Source organism: Manacus vitellinus, unplaced genomic scaffold, assembly GCF_001715985.3.
Source record: "Manacus vitellinus isolate BGI_N305 unplaced genomic scaffold, ASM171598v3 scaffold_30_pilon, whole genome shotgun sequence".
Taxonomy (NCBI): Eukaryota; Metazoa; Chordata; class Aves; order Passeriformes; family Pipridae; genus Manacus; species Manacus vitellinus.
Window position 1 is genome coordinate 2251735 of NW_021940291.1, and position 19835 is coordinate 2271569.

Genomic DNA, 19835 nt, shown 5'->3' on the forward strand with positions numbered 1-19835 from the left:
AAACACCATTATCAGGTCTTTGAAAATCCAAAAAAAGACAGCCTTTTAGTACAGAGATATGGGAAAAAGAGGAGGAGATAGGATATGGTATCTCAAAAGAAATAGATACCTGTCTTATTTCATATGTATTTTTGGACTCAATTTTCTGCTTGCATAAATCACTAGAAAACTCATCTCCAGCAGCATATTTAGGTACATAATTAGCTTTAAGTAGAGGCTTCATCCTGATTAAAATCAATCTGTATTTAATCACATTGCTGCATTTGTGCCTAAATCAAAATGCTCTTAAGGATCTTAAAGCTACAATAGTATAAAATAGATCTAAGAGGTCAAAATCAGACATTCTAGGGCAGAAGGTAAATTGCTACTGCCGATGAGCTGCTAGAACAAATGGTGTCATCTTTTACCAAGAAATTACACTTTGCTATGTTATGACAAAGAGAATTTGTCTTTTCAGCTTTTTCCTACTCTGTTTCCCATCCGCTGACAATGATTCTACAGGAGTCAGAGCCCAAAATACAACCCTAATTCTTAGGACAAAAGCTAAAATGGAGCAAACTTTGCGCATAACATTTAAAGATACTCAATGAATTACACGAACTGATTCCACAAATAAACAAAGCAGCTAGTAATCGATACAAGTTATTCAGGCTGACCAGATATTCTGAGACTCTTACTACTGTAAAACATCAGAACTGATGTTGCAGGTCTAGATAATAAATACTGCAATTTAGCAAAGTGGTTCAACATGTGTTTCACTCTCATTGAAGTGAAGCTGAGATTAGAGAGCACCACATTCTGAGGTGGGTTATGCCTTAACATTCCTCATTTCAGTGAAGAGTAGCACACAAACTTCTGGAACTTACAAGAACTGAAGAATCTTCTAAGACATCCACATTAAAAAATAAAAGAGAAAGACAATTTCACTAGTTCTCTCTAGCACAAAAAACTAACACATTAATTCATACCAACATCATGGATTGCAGAATAGTTTAAATTGCCCTGTAAGTCAAGAACATAAAAAGAACCACAGCTTGTTTCAGAGCTACTTTCTAATGGGATACTTAAAGAATCAGCAAGCCAGAAATTTTCTTGGCAACCCAGTATTATGTATCTTCACCTTGTTTTCCCTTTGTCATTCTTCAGTCAATGATTTGCAATTTTCCAACACAGAAAATCCTTTATGAGTACAAATGCCTCTTCCCAGGAGCTATAACCCTTCAAATAGTAAAATCTTTGAAATAATTGCTCAGTACTTACATATTCAGGTCTTGGACAGGCTTGTACTGCCCTGCAGTACATGAAGTCTGCTTTAGCACTGCTTGGTCTCCAGCTAGCTGGAATGAATCCATCTTAGGAGCATCAGTGCTTTGTGCTGATTTATTTTACCTCACTGTCTTGCATGGGACAAGGGCCTATGGCTCAAGCTAATATGTTACAGTGCCAGCTGCAATAAATTAGGCACATGTGCAAACCCTCAGGCATCTAATTTATGCACCTGTAAAAAACTAGTTTGGCACTTCTCATTCAATACTGGCATATGTGCAGCTGTTGAAGCTGAAAGGTTTCAATAAGTGTTAAGGAAAACTGCCTGCAGACTGCTGGCCTGTCTCCTTATCCCAAGAGGGGGGGAAAAAGCAAATCCTTTTTTGGATCCTGTAGAGTCTAGTAAAGCTCTGCAGAGAAACAGAATAAAAAGACATAGGAGACAAGCCACCAGAAACACTCCAGAAATGCCTAGCACAAAGTCTGGATAAAGCTTTCCTCTCTGAAGCCTGCAGTGCACCAGAGACAGTCTTTACTAGGAAGTCAGTCTGGGGGCTATTGCTCACCCAGAGCTCAGTGCTCACTTAGCAGGGTGGAAGAGAAAGAAAAGAAAATTCCCTTGGCTCCCAGCTGAGGGCTGGGTCCAATATACAGTCAGTGTTGGGGCTGCTCAGGTGCTGGATATAAAAGAGAACAATGCTTTCTGTTTAAGATGCTGCCTTTTACCTGTAAAATGTGTGCCTTTCTTATTTTACTAGACATTTCTCTTGGGCATTAGCTTGCCATGGTCACAATCATAGCTTACTTTAAGCCATCTTTATAGAGATTTTGGCTATCTCTCTGGGTCTCAGTGCCCTGAGCTGGAGGATCTTGACTGTGAGAATGATCAACTCCCAGTCGACCCTGAAACTGTGTGGGATCTGCTGCTCAAGCTGAATCCTTACAAATCTGTGGGGCCTGATGGGGGTCATCCAGGAATCCTCAAAGAGCTGGCTGATGTCACCCCACAACCCCAGAGCTGACTGGAAGATGTGAATGTTGTCCCGATTTTCAAGAAGGGCAAGAAGGAGGACCATGGAAGCTGGCCTGTCAGTCTCACTTCAGTGCCTTGTAAAATTATGGAGAAGATTATTCTGGGAGGTATTGAAAAACACCTGCAAGATAATGGAGTCATTGGTCATAGCCAGCACTGCTTCATGAGAGGAAAGTCCTGCATATCCAACCTGATTTTGTTTTATGACAGGGTAACCCACCTGACTGATCAAGGGAAGCCAGTTGATATAATTTCTTTGGATTTCAGTAAAGCTTTTGATACTGTCTCTCACAGGATCCTTCTGGACAAAATGTCCTGCGCACAGCTGGATAAACACATTGTGTGGTGGGTGAGCAATTGGCTCATGGGTCGAGCACAGAGGGTAATAGTGAATGAGATAACATCAAACTGGTGACCTGTCACTAGTGGGGTTTCACAAGGCTCCATCTTAGGCCCTCTGCTCTTCAACAACTTCATGAGTGACTTGGACACAGGACTGGAAGGGATACTAAGCAAGTTTGCACATGACACAAAACTGGGAGGACCTGTTGACTCTCTCAAAGGCAGTGAGGCCCTGCAGAGGGACCTCAACAAGTTAGGGGACTGGGCAATCACCGACCATATGAAGTTCAACAAGGGAAGAGCCAGATTCTGCACCTGGGATGAGGCAACCCTGGATGTATACACAGACTGGGGAATGAGATGCTGGAGAGCAGTGCCGGGAAAGGGACCTGCAGGTCCTGGTTAATGGCAAGTTGAATATGAGTCAGCAGTGCCCTGGCAGCCAGGAGGGCCAACTGTGTCCTGGGGGCATCAGGCAAAGCATCGCCAGGCGGTCGAGGGAGGGGATTGTCCCGCTCTGCTCTGCACTGTGTGGCCTCACCTTGAATATTGTGTGTAGTTTTTTGGCACTGCAATATAAAAAAGATATTAAGCTATTAATTAGCTTCCAGAGGAGGGCAACAAAGATGGTGAAGGGCCTTGAGGGGAAGCTGTGTGGGAAGTAGCTGAGGTCACTAGGTCTGTTCAGCCTGGAGAAGTGGAGACTGAGGGGAGACCTCATTGCAGTTACAACTTCCTTGTGAGGGGAAGAGGAGGGGAAGACACTGATCTTTTCTCTGTGAACCAGTGACAGGACCCGAGGCCATGAGCTGAAGTTGTGTCAGGGGAGGTTTAGGTTGGATCTTAGAAAAAGGTTCTTCACCCAGAGGGTGGTTGGGCACTAGAACACTCTCCCCAGGGAAATGGTCACTGCACCAAGACTGACAGAGTTCAAGAAGCATCTGAATGATACTTTCAGGCACATGGTGTGACTATTGGGGATGGTCCTGTGTAGGGCTAAGAGTTGGACTCGATGATTCTTGTAGGTCCCTTCTAACTCAACACATTCTGTGATTCTGTGAGATATCCCACCTGACTTCCAGAAGATTTTGGGGGTGAGATTAAAAAACACAACAAATGGGGAAGGTGCTACTTTTGTACATCAATTCTTCTGATTCCTCTTCTAGGCACATCTTCTAGAAATGCCTTAGGCAGTAAAACACAGCCCTGTACAAGGAGCCCACACCTGGAAGCATTCAGAGTCAGGACCCTGCTGGGAAGGCTTAAAGGGAGGCTTTAGGAGATATGTAAGCTCTGTGCCAGCCTTAGGACTGAGATAAATGTCTCTCCAGAATACAGAGTACTCTCATTTTCCCTATAGCCCTTTTCTCCCTGAAAGAGCTTTTTAGAGAGGCAATATTATTCCAGCTCCAAAGAGATTGACTAGTACAAATAGAAGCTAAAGTAACTAAACCTTGGAATTACAAAAAAAAAAAAATAAATGAGACCCCAGTGCTACCGACGATACAATTAGCTGATTGTCACATGAGACTGTTAATAGACACTTTTCAAGAATAAATCCTTATGCTTTCAAGAGATATGTCTTTTCAACTGGCAGCTCTTTTAAGAGTTTCAAGATAAATGAGTGCAAAACAAATTAATGGAGAACACAATGTAGTCACTTAACATTCTTGATATTGATTCCATTTCATTAACTGGTAAGCACTTTACTCTCCCGCAGAGAGATTTTCTTCCCTCCTCAGGTATCTAATTACAAGAATAAAAATAACTTAATAGACTCTTCCCCTTGGAGCCTTCCTCTAGATATATTTCCAGAACTATACCTTGATGTAATTTTTTTTTTTTTCAGTCAGGACTATGTAGAAATTTTAGTACTGAGAAAGGCATGTGAGCAGTTTTTCTGCAGGCTTGAAGCATTTGATTCGCCTGTTAGAAACACCATCCATAAAACCTGCACTGCAGTCCTCATCCTTCAGAAAGAGTGGCAGGGAAAGACAGTAGATGTGTCAGGATGATGTTTACTGTGCCCAAATTAGCAACGGGTGTGTGGGCATCAGTGTGCATCTTTGAGCATTGGCTTCCTGTTTGTGGAAGTCATTCCAGTACAAAGCTTGAGCCTTTCCGAGTCATGTTGGCCATTTCACCAGGGCTACAGCAGTACTGAGGAAGGGAGCTGTGTTTTAGCCAGAAGATGGTTGTCTTGCAGTACAACATATGCCAGCTGTCCTGCCAGCCCAGCTGGAAAACAGGACACACTGGAATCATTCTCCATGGCTATATGACTCCTCTGGCACTCAGGGTACCCTGTGCAGAACAGTCTTCCTAACTTTACACATCCCAACGCTGTATCACGCAGATATAGCCTTAGCTTTCAACAAAGCATAATGGGTTTTCCATGCAGAGCAGATGAGTAAAAAAACAAAAGAAGATTAAAAACCATGTCTCTGACTAGAGAAAGTTACTTGGGTCTATAGGTAACTTAAAGTCAATAATGCCTGATAAGAAAGGATATACTGGTCAAGAAGATTTGGGCTATATTGTAATAAAACTTTTTTTTTTCTCTTATCTGAATTATTTGCAACATCAACACAAATTTTCAAAGTGTTTTGCTGATTGTCAATTGGCTTTTTTTGCTGATCGAGATTGACCCACTTATAGCCCTGACTAGAATGGAAATGACAAAATAACTACAGGAAATTGCTTCTTTCTGCTGCTCTCCACAGCAAATGTTTAAATGCACAGAAATTAGCACAATTTTCAGAGATAGAAGTTATCCAAGAAATTAAGGAAGAACAATATGTCTTAAAAGACTGAATCTGCTCCAGTATTTTCAAAACAATATGCAAGACCTGAGGTGTGTGACTCCTGCTAGCACTAGGGAGAGTAACAACACTACAGCACAGATCTTTGAGACAAACATATCTGAGATGTGATCTCACTAAGCTTTAAGCCAGCACTGCACTGTAAGAGCTTACAGCTTCCTGGGAATACAGAGGAGAAAGCAAATAAACAAAACCAGTGAAGAGAAAAATATCTGAACAGCAAAGGCAATGTGCGAGGGAAAGGTAAACAGAAATGACAGTATTATTTGCATTTGTTGCCTAGAAAATTGGCCATGATCAAACTGATCAAGATGAATGCTTTTAAAGAATGGGAAATCTGAGTTCTTTTAAATTAATTTCACCTCTAGTATGAGCTGCAACTATATATGCATACATACATTTTGACAGAGGTAGACTGACTAAGTTGAACCCTTTTTGTAAGCACCTGAGCATACGTGGTAAAGAATAAACATTTGGAGTGAACTACAGGTAACTGTAGTCATGTAGTCAATAGTGTAAAAATCCCAGTCAGTACACAGAGACCTAGACCTTCACAGTGTAGTTAATCCTGTTTTCAAAAGGGCACCACTAGTGGCTACAATGATTTGCTCTCTGTAAATGCTCACTCTCACTGACTATTGGGGGATTCCTACCAACCAGAAGTCTAACTAAAGTTAGACAAAAACTTACTTGGCTAGTCTAACAAGGTAAAATAACCTCTGTAGAGTTAAAAATTTGCCTGGAAGGCTTTTCTGGCATGGCATTTTTTATTTGTTTCCATTGTAATGAAGATTTTGTGATTGACTTCAATGGCAGCATGTTTCCGTTAATGCCAAACATTTTGAGAATGTTGTGTTTCTTATATACAAGTGTAAAATCAATGATCCTTAAGGTATTACTATCAGAAAGAGAGCTGGACTTCCTCCAGTGATTTAATTTAGTCTGCAACAAACCACACTTGAAGATACAGTTATATCCAGGCTTTTATACAGAGGTTCATCACATTTCAATTTCCACAAGAAGACCTTGTTTAAGTGAGGCATTTAAAGCAGCTCCTCAGAAATGGAGCACACAGAAACTAGTTTGATTGACTTTTTTTACTAGCAAAGCACTGGACAACACTGCCTGGTACCTTGCTGTACAGACCAACAGACAGCTGAGAAACAGATGGGGGTATGACCTGACTTTCTATTTAATTGGAAAATCATCCTTCTTATGCCAAAAGCTTCTTCACCACCCTAGAAACAATCATATAAAGGAGATGAAGCTGGCTTTTCCTGTAACACTCTGAGAAAATAGATAAAAAAATTAATTCTTACCCCGGTGTTGACTTACAGATACAGCAAAATTCAGTCTCTAAAACAGTAATCTCAGAAGACACGAGGACTGCCCAAAGGGATTCTTGGTAGGGTTTTTCCCTCTTCCCATCCTACCTACTCTTGGACCTTACCTCAGAGTCAGCTCTTCAGTCTTGGGTAGACGCCAACAACAATCAGTAACAAAACCTCCTCGGTAGGATCCCCTCTTTTGTGAGTAGCCAATATTTTGTTGCAATCTCAGGATTACTATGAATTGGAACCAGCTGTCCTTGCATCCCCTCTGTAGGCTCTGCACAGGGCCATGGACCACATACTGTCATGCCAGGCTTAAGATTGTAGTCTACCAAAATGAAGTTTGTAAACTATGACACTGATAAATTTTATCCAATAAAAACATTTCCAGTGTGAGGCCAAAGAAGAGGGTTGCAAGTTTAAAAGTCATGGCTAAGGGTACATTTTTCTTCTAAGCAGAGGGAATATGAGGTAAAAAGAAGCTAAAAACCAAGCTACAAAAATAAGTGCTTCTAGGCATGCCCAGAAACAACTAAAGAGAGGATTGTATTTTGTTTGTTAGAAAAGAAGAGCTTTGTTGCCCAAATTAAAAATAACTGAACTTCATTTCTCTGAATTTACTTCACTACACTGCTGGCTTTATCTATGCCTGGCTTAAATCCTGAAGTAATTGGAAATCATTTAAGTAGAATAATTCATGCTTATAGCACTTGAAAATTCAGTCCAGTGAGTTTATAAGAGTTTTTGCAAAAAGTTTACAATAGACCTGAATTTGCATATTTGGACCTTTGCTGGTACCAATATCAGAGGACAGAGTGGTGTGTTACCTCTGTCGACACATCAGGAAACCACAAGGCAAAAGATTCATGTGCAAGAGCTGATATCTGACATTCTTAGGCCAGAAGCCAACCTGGCAAGCACTGCACTTGCAAGGCCCAAGCAGAAAAGGTTTAAACTGTACCTTAGCAGCTGCAAAGGCTTTTGAAATCCTACCCTCCGGAAATCATAACCTATTTCTTCTCAGCTTCTGGCAGAGCACACACTCTTCTTGTTAATAAAGCAAAGTATCTCCAAGGAATTCACAACCACTGGAAAAAAGTCTAATGTAAAGTATTGATTTCATTTACAGAGCTCCAGATAAAGGTATTTTACTTTGGTATACAATGTGAGGCAGCTACTAGTAAGACAACACATTTAATCGTGAATAAGGTGTTCATAAACTTCCTTGACTGCAAATACAGCAGAGCCAAGGCCATGCAAAATTGTGTTCCTGATTTTTGGCGACTTGACCAGTCTCAAAATTTGATGCCTTATCTTGATGGACTCTGAGACTTCCCTTCAGTTTTCCATTCTTAATTCTACAGGGATATTATGAAATAATATTATCTGTTTTATGCCAGAATAAATGAAGGTCACTAGCTATGAAGAATCAACTTCTTATTAAATCTACTTATGTGTGTAAGAAGAAGGATCCAGATATGAGTATACATATTTAAAGACAAAATTAATACTGTACTTCTAATATTCATTAGAACCCTATAAATTATGTATAGAGTCATTTTTATAAGGCCAGAAAAGATCATCAGTCATAGTCTGGCTTCTTGTTTAGATAATATCACTGAACTCACTCATACATATGAATTTTATATTTTAAAAAAACATACATCATCTTTGTTTAGCAATTTAAGTGGTAAAGGGTCCCCAACAAGCACTGATAAGTCATTTCAGTGATTGATTACCTTCTTTCATGTAAAGATTATTTTTATCTGCTTATCTTCCAACCCCAGTGCTGACTGCCAGACAGTAGAGCCTCTGTAGTGCTGTCCCTACAGCAGGATGCAGAGCTGGGCAGAGACAGCTAGAGTAAACCAAGTGCAACCAGCAGCACAGCCTCCAGATACTGCTCCCCACCTAACACAGTCTTGTTGCAAGGCAGGCTAACTTAGCCCAGATTCTGGGAGAAGCTAAGGCAGTTGTGCTGCTCCTGGTACCCAGAAAAAGCCTCAGGGAAGCAGTTTGGGTGTCCCTACAACCACATCCTCTCATGGTGCCAATATCCATGGGCTGCAGTCAGGTGGCCTAGGAAAGGAATTCCTCCCAGCACAGTGGCAGGAGGCAAAACAGACAAGTCCCTCCCAAACTGTAGTCTTTGGTGAGAGGACTCCAAAAACCAGCTGCACCTGCCTTGCCTCCCTGTGCTGGCACAAATGCCTGAAGAGAACATCTTCATCCTCTTATACCATAAGAAACATATAGAAACACATAGTTTGCTTCCTGTGCCCACTTCCAGCTGAGCCAGACAGCCCTGGCCCAGCAACCATCTCCTGTTTCATGCTGTCTCTGACCCACATGTCATCTGCTGCCAGTGTCAGCAGTGCTTTTGCTACTTCCTTCCAGGTCACTGCCCTGGCTCTGAAAGCACATTCCCTCCACCTTCAAAACCTTGACAGAGTCTGATTTAAAACAGCCACTGTCAGCATTCGCTGCTGGCAGCTCGACCATCAACTGACAGCAAAGCAGGCAGATCCTTCCCCCTCCCGATTCCTGCCATATATGTATTTGTGGTAACAATAAAAGCTAAGGTACCTTCCCTATCGCCATTCAAGATGTTATAGCAGCCACTGGAAAAAGCCTTTTCCTCCCTGATTCTACTGTTCACTGAACATCTGCTCCCTGCCCATCCCCACTGCTGCCCAAATAGATTCCTATAACGAAAGCCAATCTCAGGTAGTTACTGGAGGAGCAAAAAAAGAGAAAATTTGGTTAGGTCACAGTCTGATTGCTGCTATGAATCTGCCTAGTCCCATCAAAACTCCTTTTGAAATCTTGTTCACATCTATTTAGTAGACTTTAATAGCAGATGTGTTTCTGGCCAAGCAGGAATATTTTTCTGCGGACCCTTTCAATGAAAGAACCCCCTGACACCTCGTTGCTCATAAGGATCTGAACATACACTGTACAGCTCTTGTGTTGCACCTGACTGATCCTTGTGCAAGCAAAACCAAACATCCTCTCTTCAGAGGGGTACTATTTCCTTCTCTCTCCCAGAGATTTTGGGGATGTAGTCCAGCTGACACATGCTGGGCCACAGTCAGTACATGGGAATCTCCCTGAAGACACAAAAATATGTCTCCAGTTCTGGAGTTCTGTCAACTCAGATAAATCTTTATCTGCATCTAGCCATGGCCAGAACAGAAATGCTTTTTCCAGAGGAAGCTGATGAGCTTGGCAAACCACATCCTCCTGCACCATAGAGGGGCAAGGGATAAGCAAATCCCTGACTGGCAGAACAAGGAAGATCAAAGAAGAAAGCTGCAATGTCCCCTGCCAGTAATTTTTGATGGGGGACTCAGGGCCAAGCTGGACGGGCTTGTCTCTGCTTTCCTCTACAGCCTGGGCAGCCTGTCACACTTCCAGACTGGTTATATATTCTCAGAATTGGTTCTTGATCAGACTTTTCCTGTCATTTTCTTGGGCAGCAATGCTTCCTTTACCAGACAGAGATGACTGCTAAGACACATGGAGTTACTCTTGCAGATTTGCTATTTAAGGTTAAGAAAATGGGGGAAAAAAACCAGGACTTTTACATATATTGTCAAATAAAAAAATATCCTTTGTTTCTTATGGGGAGGCAAGGGACAATCCATATTTAATGCTACATCATTTCTGTTATGAAATCCTATTTTATTCTCATTTGTGAAAGAAATTTTCTTTCTTAAAAAAAATTGGTTGAAATTCCAAAGGGCCTGATTCTCTGCTGCAGAAAAATGGTAACTAACTTCTCTGTGAGCACCATGTATTCACTTACAGTTGGATGAAGCTTAAGTGACACTTGTCCTTGTAAGTGACCAAAGAATGTCATTGATACCTGCCCATGGGGCTGGGTACCTGCCGGGTGATGAACTCAACTGGCTTTGGCAGCACCCCACCAAATGGTGTCAGGTAAAACTCTGCATCTAAGTCTGAGGTTGTTTTTTTCAAAGGTTTAGCTATTGGTCTTATTTTGAGGGTGTCCTCCAGGAAGAACAGCTTGCCTCAGCACTAAAGGGTCAGGCTGATCTTAAGGATGCCCTTTAGAGTTTCTTTTCTTTTAATTTAAGTGGCCTTGCAAGTGGCTTATTAAATTGGCATCAATTTAGCAGCAATTTTTGCAGTTGAATTTTGATATTTCAGTTTCCTACGTAGAGTTTTGCATTTCTTTTTTGTGCTCAAGGAGGAGGAGGCAGAGGTTAAAAAAAAGAGCAGTGAACAGAAGATTCATGAGCAGGATAAAGTAACATTCTGCTCTTGAAGCAATGGAACCAAGCAATTTTTAATGGGATTTGACTTCATGTCATATAATTTCAATAATCAACTATACATACAGTGATATTTTCTCAAAAAAATGCAAGTAATTTCATTTAAAAAAAAAACAAAAAAACTTTTCTTAGTTTTTCCTGAATTTGTTTTACTCTTTATGGTAGCCAAATAAATAAATTTCAATAAAACAGTAATATATCAAGTGTCAGTTTTTAAGAAATTCCAGTAATGGGGAAAATATAGTTTCATTTTTTGAGAAGTTTGCACTTGTTAAAATGACAATTCTGTCCTAAGATATTTGCCAAACGATTTTATATTTGAATAGAGGGATTGCTATATTACAAACAGGCTGTGTTTGTTTTGCTGGCCACACTGATGGTGTCTCCACAAATTTGCATTGTTTGAAAACAAATGTGAGATATATAAAAGGGATCACACTCGTTTTTTGCCTAACTACCACAGCCACATGCACATCTGTTTCTCTCTAGATACTGCAGACAAGGTGTCCTGCCAGCAGAAGTAATCAAGTCTAGAAACATCCTGTGCATTGATGCACCATATTCTTATCTCCCCACAGACCATGTAATGGGTCCTGTATTTCTGTGTATCTCTCCTCCTTACTCCTTTCTATATCCACCAACCACCAGTGGCTCTGGAGGATTGTCAACACCTGATGACCCAAGTATATTCATGCCAATCAAGCCATGGAACTGCCCCATCCATGCCACAGCCTTCCTCTCAGTGCAGACACCTGTCATAAACTTGTTTGCCTTTGAGAGTTGTACCCCTCTGCTGAATTTTGTTGTAGGGTTAATGCTTCATGGACAACAGAATCACAGGATGGTTGAGGTTGGAAGGGACCTCTGGAGGTCATTGAGAGCCCCAGTCCATGCCCTGCCATGGTTTTACAAGCAGCTGAAGGCTCCCTGCAGCCATGACCAGCAGAAGCTCTGCACCACCTACCTTCTCCTGTATGCAACATATTGCAACATAAATTTTCCACTTCATGAACACATTGGCTGGTCTCTGCTGTCTTTTTGGGGAAACCTTTTGGGCCTTTTGCTTTTGCATAAGGATTGCATAAGCCTCAACTTCCTAGGAAACTGGGCTAAAAAAATTCAAAGCATATTAAGTGTCACATCTAAGATTAGAGCCTGCAGGCAGGGATATGTAAACCAAATGTGTGCTATGAAGAAAACAGCAGAGTAACTGAACCCAACTGGCTCCCTGCAAGCTCAGGAGAATCTCTTTTGCACCTAGGCTCCAAACCTCTGATGGACACTCTAGGAAGCTGGAATAAACAAATCTTAGGTTTAGCATCAGAAGAGACAGACACTGGGCACAGAAGAACCGAAGGACTTGCATTAATTTATGGGCACCAACTATCACACCCTATGATAATTAATTCCTTTAACAGGCCTGAAATCAATCCCTCATTACTAAAGAAAACTGGCAGAAACAGCAGAAATTGCTCTCATTGCACATCTGCTACACTTCGACCGAAAAATACTTTGCTCCCATGCTGGCAGGACTGCTGATGTCACGGGAGCAGCTGCATCACTGGCTACGCTGGTAAAATGAGCTTTCTTACAAGACAAGCAAACGCAATGTACTGTGAAGTTGCGTGTGAGGATCTGCGCTTTTAAGGATAAAGGAGCTTTCTGCACAGCAGCCAGCTGACCTACATTTACAGCTGAAGACATAAAGCTGACCCGCAGGGAGTTCTGTCTAACCTACAAACACAGAAGGAGTGCTAGTCAAGCAGACCATGTCTTTTAAGATTATAAACTGAGCAGGAGCAACAGCATGGGGACAGGCTTTTCCTGCTGCCATATGTAAGAAGCAAACCAGTTCAATATAGCACAATGAGCCACTGCCAACAGGGAAGCACATCTCAGGGTAACTCCTACCAACTCAGTGTGCCTCGCTCCGGGGAGGAAAGCACATTGTTGCTATGTGTGGACAAACTGAGTGAGCACTGAAATGGCAGCATGGGCTGAGCTGGGCAAATCAGGTCCTGGGGTCCCACTAGAGGCAGTAAGGCAAAGCCAGTGCTGCTGTGCTCTCTGCTACCTCTCTCATGGCTTCTAAGCTTGCATAAGTAGCAATATCAAGCCACAAACACAGCTGGCCACTTGAGCAAGGATGACCTTCCAAAAACCAGTACTGTGTTGTAGGGTTGCTAGGCCATAAAGAGAGAAGAAGAGAAGACAGGAACAACCTTCCTCAGGCACAGGGGTGATAATTGCAACAGCATAAGAGAATCACACACACTTGGGACTAGATTTTCAATCCCCACCAAACAAAGCAGCTCTGTTGAGATCAGCACAGTGCTGCTCCACACTATAGGAGGATCTCCCTATTGGCATAAATCAGCCTTTAGAAAAAAGGCTCCCAGTTAATTTGCTGAGTCCTGCCTTAAATACACTGACTTTTCTTGAACAGACCATTCCCTGTCCCTCTGTGGAGCTGCATGGTCATATGAAAGCTAAGGAGTGCATGAGCTCTTTTTCCACTGCTACAGTGGTAGAGGAAAGATGTAAAAGAAAAACTGAAAGTTACTAGAAAACAAAATTGCGTATCCTAAACCCACCTCTTAAAGACAGACTGTAAGTGTTAATTAAGCCACCTTGCCTACAGTTAGATTACATCACACCGTTTTACCCCTGGCAAGCATGAATGACAGCTCTATATGAGGCAAAACCAGAGCAAGGAAAATAGCTCTGCTGGGCTCTGTAAGTGTATGCAAATAACCACAGAAGGAAATGACCACTAATAAAGCCTGGATAGAAAGACATTTCCCAGATTACTCAGTGTTACTTCCCTTTTAATTTTACTTTTCAGAAATCTAACCATCTTTTATCGAAACTTCACACAGACAAGACTTTTCCTGGGACCATGTAAATGCCAGATATAGATGCAATAACCTGGAAGCCAGTGCAACTGAACTGCAGTATGAAGCAGGGACTAACTGCTGAGACACAGCCACGTGAATTACCTGCAACTCAGAGCTTGCGTTGGTGCAAGTTGCTGCAGTGGGTATCTAAATATATCACAGACTTGACTGAGTCAAGTGTGTTACCTTTGTTTTCACATAGAGGTCACTGCCCATATAGGGTCTTCATAGCATTTCTGTGACACTCTGATGGAAAGTGTGCTGCCCACATTCTGGAGCCAACATGTGACATAAACCTGAACACAAACCACTCATGTTTCCATGTATCATATCTTTGTCCTTTCACCTAGCCAGAGCCTTGCATGATAAAAGGGGGGAAAGAAGTTGACTTAATATTTCCTTTTTTTTAATATTAAACTTTGATGTCCACCATGTTAAACAAAGACAAGAGGAATGGAGTTTGGTTTGCAGGCCAAGCAGGAATGTTTAATATAAAAACCTAATTTGCTGTGATAGAATGCTTGAGGAAATTCCTGTTTCCTGTGCCATGGATTCTGGAGAATAATTAAGTCACAAAATCATAGAATATCCTGAGTTGGAAGGGGCCCACAAAAATTGTTGAGTCCAACCCTTGGCTCTGCACAGGGCAAGTGCTCACTGTTCTTATGCTGAGACAAATGCATTGTCCATCCATGTTTAGTTTCAAGTGTAATCATTTATATTACAAAGGTTGAGGCATTTACCTATTACTGTCTCTGACAATCTTATCATTTTAGCAAAGTCACTTCCAGATTTTACTCCTCTCAGATAACCTTTCAGCAAGTTCATGATCAGCAATTATTTGTGGCCAAAGTTAGGCCCTTCCTACTTGTATTAAATAAAGACATTTCTATTCATTTAAGGAAGATGGACTAGAAAAACATTTCAAAGGTGATTATGGGAATCAACTTATAAGCCCCTAAACCACTTTTAATGTTACAAAGTCAGAGGCTTTAAAGCTGCTTTTGATAACTTTAAACATTTTACCCTAATCTTGAGCTACAGCAATTTACAAGAACCTGAGGAGATGACAGATCATTCCACAGTAGGAAACAGCGTGTCAGACATAGTTTTTGTTAGCTGCCATCTCCTCTAAGAACAGAGGTAGTGACCAGCATATATTCCATGTGGCAGATTACATATTACATAAGACCTGTACTGGTCATCTGGATATATGAAACATTGCAGAACTCTCTAAAGGGAAACCAAGATAGTAAGTATATAATCCCTTTGTAGTCTAGCCTGAAAATTACATGCCTGTAACATCACGAAGAGCATTTTTCTCAAAAAAACCTTCCTAAAAAAACAAGAGAAATCAGGTATGTTGGGGAAACATTTTATATACTAGCACCAGAGTATTGGCTGAAAGTTCACATCACTCCTTGTTTTCACAGTGTCTTATATTTGAGTTCCATGAAACAGTAAATTAATTGATTACACAAACTCGAAATGTTCTCCCCCCCCTTCAGTTACCTTTGTGGAGAACAACTTTTGCAACCTTCTTCCTTGTTCTAGCTCTCCATGTGAGAGCCTATTTTAGCCTAGATTCCCACAGATTGCCACATTTTATTGGTTTCTTCTTCAAAGGAGCAATGCCCATCTGGACACACTTAGCCAGCCACATTTCATCATGCATACAAAATGATGCATGGTACAGAAATGCACCATCTGCCTTGGCATTTAAGCTATCATATTGTACCCATCATTTGCAAAAGGTTAAGGGGACACAAATCTTTGCTTATATGTGGTAATGGTTGACTGTGCAGTTTTGCCATTTGCTACTGCCAGAGCAGAAGCTGAAACTACTCTGGGTGTGCTGACAGTGTTGCAGCAGTGACAGGTGGCCACAGGTTGCTGTCTTACTGATGAAACTTTCCCAAAGCAAGACCAATAAGCTTTCCCCCTCTCCTTCTTCCTGTTTTCTTCCTGTATCTCCTTGCCCTGGAAGGATGACGTGAAAACTGTGAGAGAGGAAACCTCTTGTGTTTGTGGAAATAGAAGTGTATATACACACATGCTTTGTAAACATTTAAGTTTACATTAAAGGTATGAGCTGTGCATAATCATTGTCCTTTTCTGGTAGGAACACCCCAGAAAGGTCCTAAACAATGACTGCCCACCTAGATCAAAGTGGCTGCAAGAGCTACACTGTAAGGGAGGGCATGAGCTGCTCTGAAGAGATCCTATCACCCGTCCATCTGTTGTGAATGCGGGTGCAGAAAACAGGAGACTAGTTGTCACCTAGCTCCTGTTTTCTCCCAGACTGCAATGCTCTGCAGATAATAATGAGTAAACTTCAGCAAGCTTTGCTTTCCAAGATGGTATTTCCATGGAGATATTCCTGAATGCCTCCAGCTGGTGTCCTGGCTACGGATTTCAGTTTTGTTTCTAAAAGGTATGATAAATACCATGACTAAAAGCAAATAGGTTGCCTTTATTCCAAGGTGTGTGTGTGTGTGTGAGGTTGGTGGGGTTTTTTGTGATGCATATTTCTCACACACAAAGAAATTCTAAGTTTGCTTTGCTTTACTTTCTAAATAAAGATCTCGTATCTGGTTAGTTTTTTCTGTCCCTGCATGCCAGGCATCCTGGAATCTCGATTGTGCACCATGGAAAAACCATTCTCACATATTCTGTGAAAGAACGAAATTTGCTGGTGGGGAAAAACCCTTCCGGTTCTTTGATTTGGAGTGTGAAGAAGCTTCTGGCTCTGCTTCTGAGGTGGGTGCACCATGCACCAAGCCTTCAGACCGGAAAACTCTGAGCTACCTAAGGTACCTTTTCCTGGTAGTTTCTATTTTCTTGCTCAAGAGAATATTCTGATCAGAAAGACCAGATCAAATGTTACGTTCCGTATTCCCAGAAAGTAAGTGCCTTACTGTTGCAGAAGCTGTAGAGCATGTGATCAAAGGATGCCATATGGGCCACTTATTAACAATGAAAAATGAATGCACCATTTGTCAGGCTGTAATTAAAATGGAAGAACAATTCCAGTTTTCATTCCCATTGTTGATCTGGCTATCGGTATCACACAGCATAAACAGTTTCTTGCCTTATTACTAGTAGCATGAATCCACAGCACATCAGGTTTATACATGAATATTGATAGTAAATATTTCATACTTTGGCTCAGTAATATGCTGATATATATGTAAGCACATTGCCTACCAGCTTCCTACTATTATACATGTTAATGGGATTATGTTTATATGCATATACAGAAATACAAATTCAGAGGCAAACTAGCCAACAAACCCAACAAAGATAAAAATAAAGTCACTGCAGTTTACGTGTCATTCTGAATTCCAAGTGCTTTAAAATATTCCCATAATTTGCAAGTCCACGTTCTAAATGAACACACTGTAAAAGCATTGCACAAAAGCTATTTTAAACTGTCAAAATACAAATCAGTGTATTTCCACTTTCTTCACTCAGATCTTAGTTGAAAACTGAAACATTTCCAGATAAATGCTTTTTTAAAAGTCAGAGAATCATAGTTTTCTCTTGGATCCATTTCTACAGAATTGCCAAATATAATCATTAAAAAAGATCACAAGCTTTATGATATTTTTAGTTGCCTCCTTTTTCCACTTTTCGCCATTCCCCCCTCATCTTCCATTTAATGGCAGTGCCTGTGATTTCTAGAAGGGATGTTTCAAATCTAATGAGTATGAATGTCAGCTTCCCATGACTCCCTTAGAAGCCTCAGACAGCAAGAATAGGAACAGGAACAGGGTAGAAACAGAGGAACAAGCAAAAAAAATAGTTTAGACTATTTACAGGGCCAACCAAAAAAATGTTTAGAAGACACAGCATCAAAGTTAGTCAATGCTACCTGACACAATTGCACCAAAGTCATATTAAACCATATTTTATGCATAATTTCTCATTGATATAAGGTCCTAGTTAACTTTCGTAACCATGGGTGATAACAGAGCCACACAACTTCATGTACTGCCATTCCATTTGAAGTGAGAGCCAGTTCAATAAATTATTTCCTTCTGCAGCTGAAATACAGCTGGAATTGCACCAAGGCCTCCCCTCTCCCCCACTTGAACATAGTGGGGAGACTCTTCCTTACAGCTACAGCTGCAAGTCAGTGTTCGTGTCTCTCCTCCACCTGCAAAACTTGGCCCTCCTACACCGTCCTCTTCCCAGAGTTCTCAAAACATAACTTCAACACTGCTTGGAAAGGCAGCTGTGGTGCAGGTGATTTTAAGAGGCTACAGCCAGCACCATACCATCTACTTCTGTCTCCTTAAGGAACATCAAAGGCCAACATGGTACTGCAAAGCTATTCCAGTCAAGGCAAATCATGAAGCTGCTCAGGTTCCCCATTGGCCCTCAGAAAGAAGAATGCAAAAAAGCATCACTGCCATCAACACAGTTGTGCTACACACAGCCCAAGAGTATGGGAAGTTCTAGTTCAGGAAATCTTTGAGGATTGTTTATAGCTTTACTCAGTTTTAATTTAATACTTTGTCTTAGACCCGGGGAAGTTATTTTGTCCCTGCACTATGTTTAGCAGGGATCTGTTTGCAGAAAACGCTGTCGCCCCACTTCCTGCACCATCTCTTCTAACAAAAAGAATGATGAAACATTAGAGAGGTATTTTGAACACATACAGTAATAAAAGGTTGTTTCCCAAAGCTATTAAAAAGACACAGTTTCAAACTCCACTCTGAGTATTAGGGGCTCTGCAGATCGTTAAACTCAGAATATTTAGCATCATTTCTGAAGCAGCAGGTATGATGTACTTTCAGGATTAGCTGCATCTTTGTATATTATAGGACTGCTGCAGTCTAAAAAGCTGCATTCCTTCAATCTGCTCAAGTGCTGCTGGTCAATCATCAATTCCTTAGGTAGCAATAGTTTTGGAGGCTCATCAGAAATGTTCATCTGGAGAGCTGTTTGCAAGTGATGTAGGTGCATTGCAGTATCCTGCCACTTTGAGCTCCACACACTTTGAGGGCTACATTAAAAACATTCCCTTCCTTAGCTCTGCCCTATTTTTGCTCTGTTGCAAGGCACAACTTGCAAAATGATCCATAGCATCAAACTTCACAGAAGTTACCCTTAAAAAAAGAAAGGGCAAGATTAATCAGCAATTTTTAGAAGACTTGAGCAAATATTAGCAAGCAGCTCTGGTATTTTGAGTTTCCACTAGCAAAATAATAAAACTGAAGAAAACATTTTAATATCAACATCTTGCAGCTGCATCTTGTTCTCTCATGCCAAAAAGCTTAAATCAATGTGTTGCAGCACAGGAAATAACCAGAGTAGGACACAAATACAGTGTCTCAGATCATTGCAACAGTTAATCGAGCATTTTGTGACAGCAAGCAATTTACCAAGTACATTTTCACATAATTAAGCAGCAAACGAGACACAGTCCACAGGAGCTGCACATTTAATTGTGTCAGCAATTATATTATAGAGCACTTCACGCATATCCATGTGGGTATATGGACCTATCGTTATATACTTACCGTGCAGCAAGGCATGGGTGTTACGTTGGTCTCAAAACAATTGCTTTACAGCCCCAGGCAGAGCAACCTTCCTCTCACTCTCATCTCGGGCAAGTCAGTGTTTCTGGAAGGTGGCCAGACAAGATCAGATTCATCAGCCAATAAAATTGTCTAAAGCTGCCGTTCCACAGGAGACCGTTCCTCCGGCTGCAGGCTCAGGAGCAGCCAATAAAGGAGAAAATCAGCATCAGAGTGCAGGCGAGCATTTTGTCCCATACCAAGGGTCTGCTCTCCAAAAATCTGGCTTCCCCCTCCCTGTGCTGCTGTATGCAGTCATCC

The 19835-nt window shown here is 41.3% G+C and overlaps 1 protein-coding gene across 2 annotated transcripts in view; it reads right to left on the reverse strand.

The window, feature by feature from the left end:
- Nucleotides 1–19547, reverse strand: part of OSBPL5 (oxysterol binding protein like 5) — a 176504-nt gene extending 156957 nt beyond the window's left edge. For both annotated transcript variants that reach the window (XM_018076112.1, XM_018076109.1), the window contains exon 1: nucleotides 19518–19547. In XM_018076112.1, coding sequence (XP_017931601.1) covers nucleotides 19518–19532 — 15 coding nt within the window. In that variant the 5' untranslated portion in view covers nucleotides 19533–19547. The remainder of the gene's footprint in view (nucleotides 1–19517) is intronic.
- Between the last annotated feature and the right edge of the window lie 288 nt (nucleotides 19548–19835).